This window comes from Salmo salar, chromosome 01 (genome assembly GCF_965601325.2).
Source record: "Salmo salar chromosome 01, fSalSal1, whole genome shotgun sequence".
NCBI classification, from domain to species: Eukaryota; Metazoa; Chordata; class Actinopteri; order Salmoniformes; family Salmonidae; genus Salmo; species Salmo salar.
The window spans coordinates 102149623-102167797 of NC_138291.1; the positions used below are offsets into that span (position 1 = coordinate 102149623).

At 40.5% G+C, this 18175-nt stretch overlaps 1 protein-coding gene across 1 annotated transcript in view; it reads right to left on the reverse strand.

The window, feature by feature from the left end:
- The window catches only part of LOC145875433 (neurexin-1a-like), a 171838-nt gene extending 159089 nt beyond the window's left edge, over nucleotides 1-12749 (reverse strand). The window contains exon 1 of the mRNA XM_082971483.1: nucleotides 11313-12749. Coding sequence (XP_082827609.1) covers nucleotides 11313-12027 — 715 coding nt within the window. The 5' untranslated portion in view covers nucleotides 12028-12749. The remainder of the gene's footprint in view (nucleotides 1-11312) is intronic.
- Nucleotides 12750-18175: the final 5426 nt, after the last annotated feature.

An 18175-nucleotide genomic window follows, 5' to 3' on the forward strand; every position in this document is an offset into this window, starting at 1 on the left:
TTTTGCCGTAAAGCCTTTTTGAAATCGGACAACATGGTTAGATTAAGGAGATGTTTATCTTTCAAAGGGTGTAAGATAGTTGTATGTTTGAGAAATTTGAATTATGACATTTAATTGTTTTCAAATTTGGCGCTCTTGATATTTCACCTGTTGTTGATTGGGTGTACCAGGGGTGGGACGCTTGCGTCCCACATAGCCCATAGAGGTTAAAACAGGTTGCATTATGTTAACATGACATGGCAGATTATCAGTATTTCTCCTATGAAATGTCAATGGTTTGTGCACGATTGCAAAAAGTCACGAAATCTGTGAATTTTTTTCAGCCAGTCAGAGTAGTATTGGCTTGTGCTATCCTTGAAATGTCAATACAATGAAGTATCTGCCTATAGTATACAATGAAGTATCACATACCATCACCACCATCACCACTGATTCCATATGTTATTTTGTAGTTTTGATGTCTTCACTATTATTGTACAATGTAGAAAATAGTAAAAATAAAGAAATACCCTTGAATGAGTAGGTGTGTCCAAACTTTTGACAGGTACTGTATGTCAGACAAACCTATCAAATGTTATTTAACCTTTAATTAGCCAGGGAGACATTTGGAAGTCATTTGTAAAAGGAAATACCACTATATCAGATAAGACCACATCAAACATCCATTGATCTTCTTATGGTGATGTTCTTACCAGATCTCCTCTGCTACTCAACTGTCATGTCTAGTTGCCTCTGCTACTGTAGCACTGGAAGGCCAGTCTGTACTATAGGTCGACCGATTAATCGGAATGGCCGATTAATTAGGGCTGATTTCAAGTTTTCATAACAATCGGTAATCGGTATTTGTGGCCACCGATTTGCCGATTTGGTTTTTTTTGTTTGTTTTTTCTAACTAGGCAAGTCAGTTAAGGATGGCCTAGGAATGGTGGGTTAACTGCCTTGTTCAGGGGCAGAACGAGACATTTTTACCTTGTCAGCTTGGGGATTCAATCTTGCAACCTTACGGTTAACTAGTCCAACGCTCTAACCACCTGCTTTACATTGCACTCCACGAGGAGCCTGCCTGTTACGCGAATGCAGTAAGAAGCCAGGGTAAGTTGCTAGCTAGCATTAAACTTATCTTATCAAAAACAATCAATCAATCAATCATAATCACAAGTTAACTACACAAGGTTGATGATATTACTAGTTTATCTAGCCTGTCGTGCGTTGCATATAATCGATGCGGTGCACATTCGCGAAAAAGAACTGTCGTTGCTCCAACTTGAACCTAACCATAAACATCAATGTCTTTCTTAAAATCAATACACAAGTATATATTTTTAAACCTGCATATTTAGATAATATTGCCTGCTAACATGAATTTCTTTTAACCTCTATGGGCTAGGTGGGACGCTAGTGTGCCACCCGTGGTGCACTCCATCAACAGCAGGTGCATTTCAAGAGCGGCAAATTTGAATCCGAATAAATGTCAAAATTCAAATTTTTCAAACATACAACTATTTTACACCCTTTGAAAGATAAACATCTCCTTAATCTAACCACGTTTTACGATTTCAAAAAGGTTTTACGGCGAAAGCATAAATTTAGAGTATGTTAGGACAGTACATTTACAAGAGTTGTGTGTAATGTTTTGTCAATTCAAAGACAGGGTCACCAAAACCATAAAACCAGCTAAAATGATGCACTAACCTTTTACAATCTCCATCAGATGACACTCCTAGGACATTATGTTAGACAATGCATGCATTTTTAGTTCTATCAAGTTCATATTTATATCCAAAAACAGCGTTTTACTATGGCATTGATGTTGAGGAAATCGTTTCCCTCCAATAACCGGCAGTCAAGTCAGCGTCACAAATTAAATAATTAAAATTAGAAAACATTGGTAAAATATTATATTGTCATTTAAAGAATTATAGATTTACATCTCTTGAACGCAATCAACTTGCCAGATTTAAAAATAACCTTACTGGGAAATCACACTTTGCAATAATCTGAGCACTGCGCCCAGAAAAATACGCGTTGCGATACAGACTAGACGTCATGTTGGGGAGATCTAAAATCGAAAATACTATGTAAATAATCCATTACCTTTGATTCTCTTCATCAGATGTCACTTCCAGGTATCACAGGTCCATAACGAATGTAGTTTTGTTCAAAAAAGCTCATCATTTATGTCCAAAAATCTCCGTCTTGTTAGCACATGATCTAAGCCAGCCGGACTTCTCGTCATGAACGAGGGGAAAAAATATATTTCCGTTCGTTCAAACATGTCAAACGTTGTATAGCATAAATCATTAGGGCCTTTTTTAACCAGAACATGAATAATATTCAAGGTGGACGAATGCATACTCTTTTATAACGTATTGGAACGAGGGTACCCAACATGAACTCGCGCGCCAGGTGTCTAATGGGACATCATCGTTCCATGGCTCTTGTTCGGTCAGATCTCCCTCCAGAAGACTCAAAACACTTTGTAAAGGCTGGTGACATCTAGTGGAAGCAATAGGAAGTGCCAAAATATTCCTCAGCCCCTGTGTTTTTCAATGGGATAGGTTTAAAGGTAATACAACACATCAGGTATCCACTTCCTGTCAGAAAATGTCTCAGGGTTTTGCCTGCCAAATGAGTTCTGTTATACTCACAGACACCATTCAAACAGTTTTAGAAAATGTAGGGTGTTTTCTATCCATATGTAATAAGTATATGCATATTCTAGTTACTGGGTAGGAGTGGTAACCAGATTAAATCGGGTATGTTTTTTTATCCAGCCGTGTCAATACTGCCCCCTAGCCCTAACAGGTTAACTAGGGAAAATGTGTCACCTCTGCAACAGAGTCAGGGTATATACAGCAGTTTGGGCCGCCTGGCTCGTTGCGAACTGTGAATACTATTTCTTCCTAACAAAGACAGCCAACTATGCCAAACGGGGGATGATTTAACAAAAGCGCATTTGCGAAAAAAGCACAATCGTTGCACGACTGTACCTAACCATAAACATCAATGACCTTCTTAAAATTAATACACAGGAGTATATATTTTTAAACCTGCATATTTAGCTAAAAGAAATCCAGGTTAGCAGGCAATATTAACCAGGTGAAATTGTGTCACTTTTCTTCCGTTCATTGCACGCAGAGTCAGGGTATATGCAACAGTTTGGGCCGCCTGGCTCGTTGCGAACTAATTTGCCAGAATTTTACGTAATTATGACACAACATTGAAGGTTGTGCAATGTTACAGGAATATTTAGACTTATGGATGCCACCCGTTAGATAAAATACGGAACTGTTCCATTTTTCACTGAAAGAATAAACGTGATAGTTTCCGGATTCGACCATATTAATGACCTAAGGCTCGTGTTTCTGTGTGTGCGTGCTAATAGCGTTTCGGATGTGCGCTAATAGCGTTTCAAACGTCACTCGCTCTGAGACTTGGGAGTGTTTGTTCCCCTTGCTCTGCATGGGTAACGATGCTTCGAGGGTGGCTGTTGTCGATGTGTTCCTGGTTTGAGCCCAGCTAGGAGCGAGGAGAGGGACGGAAGCTATACTGTTACACTGGCAATACTAAAGTGCCTATAAGAACATCCAATAGTCAAAGGTATATGAAATACAAATCGTATAGAGAGAAATAGTCCTATAATTCCTATAATAACTACAACCTAAAACTTCTTACCTGGGAATATTGAAGACTCATTTTAAAAGGAACCACCAGCTTTCATATGTTCTCATGTTCTGAGCAAGGAACTTAAACGTTAGCTTTCTTACATGGCACATAATGCACTTTTACTTTCTTTTCCAACACTTTGTTTTTGCATTATGTAAACCAAATTGAACATGTTTCATTATTTATTTGAGGCTAAATTGATTTTATTGATGTATTATATTAAGTTAAAATAAGTGTTAATTCAGTATTGTTGTAATTGTCATTATTACAAATAAAATAAAATAAAAATCGGCTGATTAATCGGTATCGGCTTCTTGGGCCCCCAATAATCGGTATCGGCGGTGAAAAATCATAATCGGTCGACCTCTAGTCTGTACCATACCTAATGAAATGTCTGAGAACATCAACAAAGTTGCAGTGGATGGTTTGTTGATAGTTTTCTCTTTTGAGCATTTGTAGACCATTTGTAAGGGGACTCACCAAATAATGTGCAACCAAATGTAGACAGCAAGACAGCTGAGTCTGTCTGGGACACTGTCATATGGGGACGTTCCCTCAGTCTTAGTCATAAAGATGGTTGACTTTCTTTAGTGGAGTTCATCAGGATTGGAAATAAGGCCCGCCAAGGTAAATGGCTAGCATATCTCTGCCACAGGTTAATCATATGATTTGTGTGTGAGTCTGTGTGTGTGCGTGTGTGTGTGTGTGTGTGTGTGTGTGTGTGTGTGTGTGTGTGTGTGTGTGTGTGTGTGTGTGTGTGTGTGTGTGTATGCGTGGTGTGCAGTTATTTTTGTGTGTGTGTGTGTGCATGTACGTTTTTGGTGTGTGTGTGGTGCTATGGTTTCCTGGCATCCTGCATGTCAGATCTTGGGCAAATAATAATCCTGGCGAGGGGATATGAATCATGAGAATACAGAATACAGTGAGAACACAGTGAATATCAGTGAGAACACAGTAATAATACAGTGAGAATGCAGTGAGAATCAGTAAGAACACAGTGAGAATGGATCACTGCTGCCTCTCTCCCTGCTCTACATAAGAACATAGAGCCAAACAAAGTGGTGTAATGTGTTCACACTCAAAAATATGACACCTAAAGCTTCCTTCATTATTCAATGTTGTAATGTTTTTACTGCATCAGGGATAATGTATACAGACGTTTTGGCTTTACAGCCTTCTTCTTTGTGTAGGTACAACTTTATTTCATTCAAAACAGCATTTGCAAAGAACTACAGATGAGCTGCAGGTGGTTCTAATCAGGGTTGCCATTCATCTGCCAATCAGGGATGTGGCTTTTCTGGTCTACCTGTATACAAATTAGCGACAAAGAGATACAGAATTCCAGTATAGGCTATGGGAGCGGTCACGAAGGACAACCCAGGTGTTCGCTCACCTAAATACATCACATCAATTCATGAGATAGCCCACCACAAAGGACATCAGGCAAAGCCACTCATAAAAATGTGCGGCCAACTCATAAACGACATGCAAATTCTGATATGGACAGTGCTCTTGTATAACAGTCTAAACGTGGCTTAAAACTTCTTAAGGCTAGGGGGCAGTATTCGGACGTTTGGATGAATGAGGTGCCCAAAGTAAACTGCCTCTTACTCAGGCCCAGAAGCTGGGATATGCAAAAAATAGTAGTATTGGATATAAAACACTAAAGTTTTCAAAACTGTTAAAATAATGTCTGTGAGTATAACAGAACTGATATAGCAGGCAAAAACCTGAGGAGAATCCATCGGAATATTTTTTGTTGTTGAGGTGACACCATTTAAAATGCCTGTCTATGGGAAAATCAAAGAAATACCTCCCAGATTGCAGTTCCTAGGGCTTCCAGTAGATGCCAACAGTCTTTAGAAAGAGATTCAGGCTTGTTTTTTGAAAAATGAGATGGAATTTGTAGTTTTTCTAGGAGGCTCCCATTTTGGCTGTAGTATTGTGTAGCGTGTGGATGAGAGCACGCACTTCGTTATTTATCTCCGGTAATGAACATACTATTCTCCGTCTTAAATGTTATTGTTTATTTACATATTAGGGTACCTGAGGATTGATTAGAATTGTTGTTTTACTTGTTTGGACGAAGTTTATTGGTAACTTTTGGGATTCATTTGTATGCATTTTGAACGAGGGAAACCGGTGGATTACTGAGTGAAGCGCGCCAACTAAACTGACTTTTTTGGGATATAAAGAAGGACTTTATCGAACAAAGGGACCATTTGTTATGTTGCTGGGACCCTTGGGATTGCAAACAGAGGAAGATCTTCAAAGGTAAGTGATTTATTTTATCGCTATTTCTGACTTTCGTGACGCCTCTGCTTGTTTGGAAAATGTTTGTAATGCCTTTGTACGCGGGGGCGCTGTCCTCAGATAATCGCATGGTATGTTTTCGCCATAAAGCCTTTTTGAAATCTGACACAGCGGCTGGATTAACAAGAAGTTAAGCTATTAAACGATGTAAGACACTTGTATTTTCATGAATGTTTAATATTACGAATTTGTATTTTGAATTTTGCGCTCTGCAATTTCACCGGATGTTGGCCAGGTGGGACGCTAGCCCAAAGAGGAAGGAGGTGAAATCGAATTCTTCGTTTAAACCATGCGGATATACAGAACTGAAGGTATATATCCTCATGGCTTCTCTATGGAGTAATTGTTGTCATAGTCATAGGGCCACCAGCCATCCAAATGTCATGATGGACCATGAGAGGTATGAAACCAAGGAAATAGAACGTATCATTCATCATCTGTCACCTTGAGACTATTGCCCCATTTATATAGGTATTGAACGCTGGTCACCTCATATTGTATTCATATACTGTTGTTAACTTACTGTCTATGTCTCTACTGTATTCTCCACATAGCTCATCCTAATATACCTACTACTGTACATACCATTTTCTTTTCCAGATTCTTTACTGTCTATACACACCATGTATTTATATTCTGGATTCTGACACATTCTATACTGTCTATACACACCATGTATTTATATTCTGGATTCTGACACATTCTATACTGTCTATACACACCATGTATTTATATTCTGGAATCTGACACATTCTATTCTGTCTATACACACCATGTATTTATATTCTGGATTCTGACACATTCTATAAACACCATGTATTCATATTCTGGATTATGACACATGCTCAATCTAATATACCTACATTGGATTGTTATTTTTTTTATATTTTGCTTATGTGTGTATTTTCATTGTATTTGTGAGACATTCAACTGCCCTGTTGGAGCTGGAAATACAATATATTCTACTGCCCTGTTGGAGCTGGAAAAACAAGATATTCTACTGCCCTGCTGGAGCTGGTAACATAAGACATTCTACTGCGCTGTTGGCGCTAGTAACATAAGACATTCTACTGCCCTGTTGGAGCTAGTAACACAAGATATTCTACTGCCCTGTTGGAGCTAGTAACACAAGACATTCTACTGCCCTGTTGGAGCTAGTAACACAAGACATTCTACTGCCCTGTTGGAGCTGGTAACATAAGATTCTACTGCTTTGTTGGAGCTGGTAACACAAGACATTCTACTGCCCTGTTGGAGCTGGTAACATAAGACATTCTACTGCACTGTTGGAGCTAGTAACATAAGACATTCTACTGCCCTGTTGGAGCTAGTAACACAAGACATTCTACTGCCCTGTTGGAGCTGGTAACATAAGACATTCTACTGCCCTGTTGGAGCTAGTAACATAAGACATTCTACTGCCCTGTTGAAGTTGGAAATACAAGATATTCCACTGCCCTGCAGGAGCTGGTAACATAAGACATTCTACTGCCCTGTTGGAGCAAGTTACACAAGACATTCTACTGCCCTGTTGGAGCTGGAAACATAAGACATTCTACTGCCCTGTTGGAGCTAGTAACACAAGACATTCTACTGCCCTGTTGGAGCTAGTAACATAAGACATTCTACTGCCCTGTTGGAGCTGGTAACATAAGACATTCTACTGCCCTGTTGGAGCTGGTAACATAAGACATTCTACTGCCCTGTTGGAGCTGGTAACATAAGACATTCTACTGCCCTGTTGGAGCTGGTAACATAAGACATTCTACTGCCCTGTTGGAGCTAGTAACACAAGACATTCTACTGCCCTGTTGGAGCTAGTAACACAAGACATTCTACTGCCCTGTTGGAGCTGGTAACATAAGACATTCTACTGCCCTGTTGGAGCTAGTAACATACGTATTTCACTGCACCTGCTACAACACCTGCAAATCTGTTTACACGACCAATGAACTTTAATTAGATTATTGTAATATATATATATATGAAACTGTCTACTGTAGGCTACATCACCATCATGGGTGTATCAGTATAAACCATCCCCCAAAACCAATGGAGGAGTGTTCCTAAGTAGCACCTGAGAGCGGGTTCCTATTTGGGTTCCCAACTTGTGACTGCTATTCCAGACATATTCTAATGAGATCATGTTGGTTAAGCTGGAGCTAAATGCACTAGACAATGAAATGTACTAAATTGTCTATATCAAATTGGGTGCATAAACTGCCCCCACACCCCAAACCAAGGGAGCCCATGAGAGATGGTTCCTATTTGAGTTTCCACCCTGTAAGAGACTGCTCTCATCTGGGGTGATTTTCCTCTCAGGCTGCACTCCTTCACTCCTCCAGGAGTCAGTTTTATATTTCAGTTCAAGCACCCAGAATAAGTACCACCAATTGAACATAGTATCTGCTGTGAGAAGAATTTTAGAGGTGTGGCCTTAAAAATGTGTGACAATTTCAAGCAGCGCTACTTCTGATATTTAAGGCTCACAATTGATTATGGCAGCGATTTTGCCAGCGGAGGCGCACAGTAGTCTAATCAGTAGCCTATAACCAATGTTTTATTAAAATCTAACGAACAGTAAAACAGTCAACAGACATTCCTGTTTTTTCTTTATTTTGGACATAATTTTTTTCCATGCAGCTTGAATGAAAGGTGTCAGTGACTGTAGGAAGTATGTTTAGGAACATCAAGTTATTACAACAGACTGCTTATTGTTTTTACTTTATCATTTTGTAAAAAATTGGTATCTTCCACTTTCATCTGTTGGACCCAACTGTCAAACCAATTGCTGTCCTTGGATACTGAATCTGCTTGTAGCTTAGGCTATTTGCCTGCTCGTTTGTTTACCTTTCACGTGGCAAAGTCACTTATTATAACGGTTAGGCAAGGTCCAATTGTCCATGGCTCCAAGATGCAGATGTCCATGGCTCCAAGATGCAGGTGTTCATGGCTCCAAGATGCAGATGTCCATCACTCCAAGATGCAGGTGTTCATGGCCCCAAGATGCAGATGTCCATCACTCCAAGATGCAGGTGTTCATGGCTCCAAGATGCAGGTGTTCATGACTCCAAGATGCAGTGCATATTCGAAATACAAATTCAATTTGTGTAGACTAATATATCCATGTTGAAGCCAACAACAAAAAACTAGAAAGGCTAAATGTTTGTTGTAACTAGGCCTATTGTAGGGTTAATGTATACTATTTAATAAACTATCTTCAGTGAATAGGACAACCAACCTTGCCTCCTGCCATAGAGCCCTTAGGCCTACGTGTGCACATAGTGCCTTAGGCTCATGGAATTAGAGGTGCGATTTATGACATCATGCTTCTGACCGGATCCTATTTAGAACTATTGGTGTTGGTTGAAAAAACAGATTGATTGTTTTTTGTTTAATTTGATTAAAAAATAAACTTGTTAGAAAGATTCACCATCATGAAAACATATATGGCTCAAATGCAATTTTGGCTGTTATTTCTGGAGAAGTGCAACTATGATCTGTAAGATGGTTCCAAGATATTTATAAAACATTACATATGTGAGCAGTATAATGGTGAGTGGACATTACCCCTTTCTCTGTACCATGGATCTTTATCCAGCTCCTGTGAAAAGTTTGAATATGTGTAAAACCCTCCATAGTCTGTTGCCTTGTCTGTATTATACGACCATGGAGTGCAATTATGGTGCCTGGAACTGTATTTAAACATTACCTTTTTAAAACAAGTTGTTTCATTTTAATTAGAAATTGATTAGCCTATTGATTAGCCTATAGCCTACCAATTTAATCTTGCTCATTGACTATCTTTGTCATGTCCATGTACCGACTACAATTTAGATTAGGCCTAGCCCCTATATCACTGTAAATGCTATAGCATATGTTTAACAATGTATTTCCATATTAAAGCAATGCAATTAGAGTGATGTTGACTGTAAACATGTTCAACATATTAGGACATATGAGGCAGGCTATTTAACAAACTAGGCTATGATGGACTGACATTCGAATTGGAGTTGATGACAACACAATACATGACCGTAAATACACAACTTGAAGCTATCACATATTTAGCAATGGCGCATGTTCTGATTGGCCATATAGGAGCCAAGCCTTGACACACCCACAACTTGTTTATTCATCAAAACCCAGCCTTTTTGCTCCACTGCCAGCTACTACGCCCATAATTTTGGTGGTGAAAATAGCTGACACACCCCTGAACCTATAACGCTACCGCCAGCGCTAACATTTACAATTGTGTTAGAGTTGTTAAAATAAAGCCCTAAGTGTGTATCCCTATGGGCCGTGGTCATAAGTAGTGCACTATGTAGGGAATAGGGTGCCATTTGGGATGTATCTTAAAGCTAATATGGTCTATATACTTAATCAACAAAGCTAACAAAGTGTAAGAAGGAAATGACAATAGAAAAATAGAGCAGTTCCAAACAGTAAAACTATTCACATTTCCAATGTCTGCCTTCAAATCACAGGACAATCTGGTCCAGCATTGCACCAACATCTATAGGCCAAGATTCAGCCACAAAAGCAACTGAACAATGTATGAAGTCCACTTTCTTCTCTGAAATTCTAACCTTAAAATCAAGCAAAATGTCACCAAGAAAAGGTTTCTTGTATATTTCATATTTCATAAAACTACTTAATTTATAATGCTTAGATAATGCTATTGTAATCACTCATCAACAAACAGTAGATCAAGTACAGGCAGCATACTTAGCAAGGTCTGAAGTCTTGGCTACATTATATTATGCAATGCACAGTGTACTGCATATAGGTACTGCATATATTATTCATATATGTGCATTTCATGTCCTTCATCTTCTTCTGAATGCATATTACTGTTTATGACTTGAAACATTCAGAAGGCGCTAAAGTCATTGGAGATGAAGCAACTTCATAGGTCAACCATTCCCCTGGTGACCTTTTCCAGGTAGAGGCAAGACACCTTAGAGAATGAGGAACACCTGCATGCTGGGCTAATGAGCCCTTGCAGGAGCACAACCACTCATTAACAACCTTAGAAACAACTATGACGACATATGTTAAAAAAGAGTTGTATAATGATGAACGTATTTTGCACTGTGAATTATTGAATTATTAGTTAGGGCCTACAGCCGTATAGGTCTGTCGGCCTAGTATAGAGGAAGGGATGACGTGCAATTGCTGTAAACTGTAAGATTATTATTAGCCAACCTCTCTAACTGTTGGAAAACTATCAAAGATCATGTTGTGTTGTTGTTTAGATAAAGGGGAACTGTAGAGTATTGTTAGTAGGCCTAAGCCAGGCAACGGTCCAAAAGGGAATCCAGATATCTTACCGTCACTGCAGTCCTTGCCCTGGTATCCAGTCTGCGAGCAGTCGCACTTGGGTTCGTGGTTAATGACATTACAGACCCCTCCGTTTAAACACATGTTGGCCGCCGCACTGCAGAGGTCGTTAATGACCCCCGCGCTGTTTAGGAGAGCCGACTCTGTCTTGTTGACCTTTACGTCCGTTATCCATCCGGTAAAAGGCACCTGGTCCTTGACAGCAGCCAGCGTTAACCGTAAAGCCACAGAGCGTAATTCCGGCGGTATTCCCCCAAGGAACAGGTAGCTGAAGACAGTCATATCCTTTCTTTTCGACTTCACTTCGACCCATTTCACTTCTTTGTCCACCATTAGCGTCGTGTTTTTAAAGTTTCTCTTTATTGTCACCGTGTGCCACTGGCTGTCGTTCACCGTGGTGTTGGTTAGAACCATTGCAGGCTCAGCGCAGAAGATGGAGAATCGAAGACTGAGTTTACCGTTGTGTATTAGGAGTTCTAAAAAGTCACAGAATCCCTCGTCATCGAAGTACACTAACAGCCCATGGGAACTCTTGGTTTTCATGTTGAAGCTCATTTCACTCTCGCAACATGCATTCCACATTGGAAACCTGGCCCACTGGCCCTCTGCACCTGTAAACTCCATAGAGGCCCCCATGTCTACCATACAGCAGACGAGAAGGCATACCCATATTAGATGGGCTCCATGCCGCATTGCAATAACCATGATGTGGCCAAATTGTTCTTGAGGTCTAGATAAGCTACAATACCGCTAAATCAGATTTCAGGCGGGATTTTATTTTATCAAGCTAGAAGTTAGGGCTGAGTATGATGTAATACACGGACTGACCACTAAGAATTGTGAATATGAAATGACACATTGTAAACCTTAACCAATTATGTCGTTGTCATAGCCTACCAGCAAGCTACAATAGTCTGCCGGGAAAAAAATATAATCGTTGTGTATTAGTCCACTTCTCTGTCGCCCCTAAATCCGAACTCCTCAGTCTTAATTATTTTTTTAGTCGGGTCAGACGATTTCCTTTCTTTTATGATCCAGAATTTCTTCCAAAAACAGTTGATGGTGATTCAGAAATCAAATAACCATTTGTTATTCTATATCTCTTAGTTTTGTAACATGTATAAAGGCTACTTTCGGTCGATGAGAGGCAGCTAGAGCGCACCAGCCAGTTCTACTCCTGTTGAAATGCCATCGATAACCCTCCTATTCACCCAAAGAAGATGTAGCCAGCATCCGGAATCATTGCTTTTGGCTTCTCACCCTGCATCCTCCAAAACGTGTGCTGAAAAGACCCCTCCAAAACAGAATGGTTGTAATTGGCTGATTGATAAGCGTTGGGCACCAAACAAGCCAATTGTCCCCCCTCCCCCCTCCCCCCAAGGCCAGTCTCTGATCCAGAAAGCTTCGGCTTATAACATAATGAGAAGATGATCTGTAAAAAAGAAAAGAAAAATAAGAATGGACAGTTCATTGTGTTTAGTCATCTTTCCCTTTATCAACCCTAATATGTCTTCACAGGTGAGGGTAGCCTATTTTATGCCTCACAAAATGTTCCCCATCAAAAGCAGCATCATCCACAATCCGCTGGTAGTAACCAGCTCTCACAGTTTTACGTCAGAATTAGACAGAGCACTTTCCATGAACTCTGTCATTCCATAAGTGGATCGGAATTGTAAAGGTTGTGTAGAGAAGTATTTCTGCATTTCCAGAGAATCATGTATATCAATTAACTGCTAGAATCTTGTTTGTCGGTTTCCTCATTATTTCATCTACCTTTTAACTCGGACTCCAACAGAACTATGACAAGCGCATAATTGAATATTGAAATGATTTTGGAAATGTATTGGCATGTATTTGAATATGCCGAAATATACAGACAAGTGTATTTTCAAATATAAATATTTAAATACTCCATGTATTTGAACCTACGTCTGTTTAGTAATATGGGTATTTGAAATGTAATTGGAACAAGCAGGCTATCTGAAAATAGTTTCAAATAGCCTAGTATTATGAGAAATTATTTGAAAACCGATCAAATACTTCAAATATAAGTAATTGAATTCGGACACATTATTTTAAAATACTCAAATACAAAGAAAATAAGTAGGTCTATTTAAGATACAAATACTTAAATACGCATGCATTTGAACCCAGGTCTAGACGGGCCAGACAGAAAGTGGCCTTTCATTCAAACCTAAAAGAAAACCATCCAAATAAGCTACCCCGTTTGTTAGACAAGCCATAATAGACGGAGGACTGAAAATAGTTACAGAGGTTCAAACCATATCAAGCCAAATGTACCATAATAGAATTCTAGAATGCCATGAAGATCAACATGAGATTCCAACGGGTCCCATTCCACTGTCTATCTCAACACATTAGATACTTTTCTATAAATTCGCACCTTCTAAAGCAAACAAAATGAGCATGTAAACCTGTTTGTATTAAGCACTTGCCAACATCCCCACAATCTTTCTAACAATTAAATACAATCTATTGATGACACAGTTCAAAACGACTGAAGTGCATTTGGCTAAGTTTTCAACAGCTGTTCCGTTGCCCGTCTAGCAGCTCAGCATATCAGAGAGAAATTAAATCATACATCAAACTAGGTATCGTTAACCTGCATCTAGAATCCGATCATGCATGTCCAGGACCTTCCCAAATCATCACCTAAATCATATTTTTCCTTACCGAAGTATTGGATTCTAATCTCTTGTTAAGTACAGCACATTCAATATAGCAAATAGCATCACCATGCAGTGTTCTTCGACTCAAACTACCCCAACAGATCATCCACACTAAAACCCCTCAACCTCACACTATTTTAGCAAACTCTGAATCACTGCATCACTGATCATCAGAGACCGAGAAAAGAGTTGGCTTCACTCTCTTCTCTTCTATGTTCTAAAACTCAGCAACACGTTCATAACGATGGAAAATAAGTCAATGCATGGTCCTGTACCTTGGCTCTTCCCCCTATTCGATCCTCAGATAACGAAACAAAGTAAGATAAAACAGAGTAGAGGTAAAATCCTGTGATTATGGTGAGGGAGACACTGCAAACGTTGCAATCTTCCTCCCTGCAGCGCTCTGCCACAGACGGTCAGAAGGCAGAGACAGCGAGCGGGTCACGTGTCTCTCTCTGTGTAGCTGCCTGGCTGCCGTCTACTGGGGAGGGGAGGGGCCGAATGCTGCAGCCCTTTGGACAGCACCGCGCGCCGCTGCTGCCGGACGAATAGAATACATATCAACAACCGACACCAGCTGTCTCCTTGACAGACCTAGGTGATGTCACATTTCGCTATAGAACATACACGAATTGCATATTGATGAATTAGTGAAACGCACAGAGGTGGAAAAAAGATGGGGTTGGAGCAGGGAACATTTGTTTTATGTCGGCAACAAGGGTGGCAAACGAAGGAGAGAGAGGAGAGAGAGAAGCGATGCAATTCAACAACTTCTTAGTATCACGTCTGCAGCAACGGGATGTGGCGACGTTTGAGGCTGGCAGGGAGTTCTCTTGATAATGGGATTTTTCTTACCATGAACACCTTCTGTTAATTGAAGTATTTTAGGCTAAACGACATAATTGATTCCCTCGGGTTAATATAACACAGAGGATTATAGTGGACACTGTCGTTCAGCAAGTTTCACAGCCTACCAAGCAAGCGTATTCTGCAGCCTAAAATGTTCAGATCTTGCTTCATAACCTACATCAATACTACACTGTATGGATATTGTGTATCATAATATAATAACCTACTTTGGGAGTGATGATACTTGAATATGTTTGATATGCTCTCGGCTAATTAAAAATATAAAACATGAAACAACCTAAGATTTCCATTTCTCTGTTCGTTGTAGTTTGGCAAACTACTCCAACTACACATTTAATCATGTCATTCCATCCCTAATTCAGAACAAGGAAAAATATATTGCCGAAAACAAATTAGTGAATCCTGTATTCCATGGCATAAATAAAAGCATAATAGTGGTCCTCATGGAAACATTTGACCCACCGCGGAACACCCACGAGGACTATTTTACATTGATGTCTGAAGGCATCGAGGTCCAATCGATCTTCCGATTCAGCAGGAAGCGAGGAACCGAACGTTTTAGAATTGCCCGAGAGGGGTATTTAGGGTCCTCTCTTCACAGTGTTTCTTTTCCCAATTCAAGACTACTGGAACATTGTGCTATTGCTGCGTGCGTGTGTGTGTGTGTGTGTGTGTGTGCGGGTGTGTATGTCTGTCTGTGTGTGCTATAATGACATGGTCATGGGTAATGTTAGGCTACAGACACAGCCAGTGGGAACATTCATGATCAAAGTATTTCCATTATTCTACAGGGCAAACCAAACCATGTGCTCCAGAATCTAAACAGGCATCCTGTTTTTCTTTGGTGTGTGTGTGTGTGTGGGGGGGGGGGGGGGGGGGGGGGTAGTAGATGACACAGACTTCTAAAATCATCATGGGAAAAAGTTAAGAATTATTTATGGAACCCCCTCCAGTTCTTTCTCACATATCATTTGTCATGGGACATACCTTTTAAGTATTTGCAGTTCATCTATTCTGGTTCCAAATGTAGTACACTACTTTCAGGGCCCATGGGGAAAGGGTGGGATTTGGGCTGCGGCCATATTTCTTATGAATACAGTTCTGCCTCAGAAAGGGTGTCACAATAATGGAAAAAGTGAGTATAGGGCTTGCGCTCAGGCAAGAATGGTGCCTTGCTTGTGTGTGAGAGAATAAATATCTGTAGAAAAAGTGTGTCAAAACGAAAGGAAAAGGTATTTTCACAATAATATAATATTTTTCTCACTATGACGAGAGTGCAGTGAGTAGGTTAAACAGAGATAATGCACTTTATCTTAATGTGGGGCTTGAGATTTCCTCTCGTTAGGTTCATACAATGATAAGGCAGCTGTGCTGGTCTATGTCAGAGAAGCTGATTGCTGCCAGTTGCTTGCATTCTAATTGTTATATGAATGTTTTTTTAATTTATTTTAAATTTATTCATATTTTAACCTTTATTTAACTAGGCAAGTCAGTTAAGAACAAATTATTATTTACAATGACGGCCTAGGAACAGTGGGTTAACTGCCTTGTTCAGGGGCAGAACGACAGATTTTTACCTTGTCAGCTCAGGGATTTAATCTTGCAACCTTTCGGTTACTCGTTCAACGCTCTAACCATTAGGCTACCTGCCGCCCCAGGCAAGTCAGAATTAACTGTGCTATTCATGCCTACATACTCCTACTATATGCATACATATTGTATAGCTACTCATCTTTCAATACAAAGACGTTTGATTTTGTGCACTTCATTTGTCAATAGTCTAGTGCACTGGAACTCAGTGCAGCAACACAGCGCAACTGCGGTTGCGGTTCCTTCAGCACCACCAACTCTTGTGCAGTATTCAAAGCGCACATGGCATTCTATTCACACACAACTCTATCATGATCAAGGACCATGGACAGCGCACATGGTAGTACTGTTCTTTCAGCACCAGCAGTACCTCCAGTGAACTTTTCAGGCCCATGGACAGGGCACCAGCAGTCACTCAGAAAAGCACACCAGAGCTCAAATACTACGAATCAGGTTTGAGAAGTTAGCAAGGTAACTTTGATCAACTCTTGTGTTCAACTTGGCATAACCGGTCATACAAATGTGGCTCGCCTTTTAGCCACGTAAATTTCCATGGCAACGAGACCTTCAGAACTAACCTGCTCTGGTGCAGGCTAACTCAGGGCTAACTCAACTTGTCTTGAATGAAGAGTTAGAGCTGCGAGATGAGGACCAATCAAATTAGATTCTCTCCCTCTCCCAAACAGTGCATTCTCCGGACCATATTTGAGGAAGAAGACTAATTAAATATATTTTTTATAAAATGTTATTTTGGGTTAAATACAATAATAATAATAACAATAATAATAAAACATTTCAACACAAATTACACTACACAATTAGTAAAGACAGGATGCATTTGAAACTTCAAGCACAGTAAAACCTTCGTAGGACTTTTATTGATGAGTGGGGAAAAATGGGCTCATGCAATGAAAAGCAAACCAAAGCACACCCAAACAAATAGGCGAAGAAGATGGCACTTGTAAAAGCACATTTCCCAACATAGCCTGCTGAATTTGCAGGATATATTTTCTTTCATTTTGATTTCAGCATTAAAATGTGTCACTGACTCGGCATTCGACTAGCCAGATGTGACATGCACACCAGGGCACCAGCAGTAACTCTGAACAGCATCACAGCACTACAGGACCATGGAGAGGGCACTGGCAGCATCACAGCAGTACAGGACCATGGACAGTTAACCAGCAGTAACTCAGAACAGCATCACAGCAGTACATGGCCATGGACAGTGCACTTTCAGCATCACAGCAGTACAGGACCATGGACAGGGCACTGGCAGCATCACAGCAGTAGAGGACCATGGACAGGGAACCAGCAGTAACTCAGAACAGCATCACAGCAGTACAGGACCATGGACAGGGCACTGGCAGCATCACAGCAGTACAGGACCATGGACAGGGCCCCAGTAGTTCAGGACCATGGACAGGGCCCCAGCAGTACAGGACCATGGACAGGGTCCCAGTAGTTCAGAACCATGGACAGGGCCCCAGCAGTACAGTTTCCATGGACAGGGTCCCAGGAGTACAGGACCATGGACAGAGCCCCAGTAGTGCAGGTCCATGGACAAGGCCAAACACTTAAAAGACACACCATCGTCCACTTACCCGTACCTTATGCCCTTGGGGAAATCCTCATCGCCATCTTGGAGGGTGGTCCAAATGATTAGCCAAGCAAGGGAAGTTTGCAAGGTAAGCCCCTCAGCC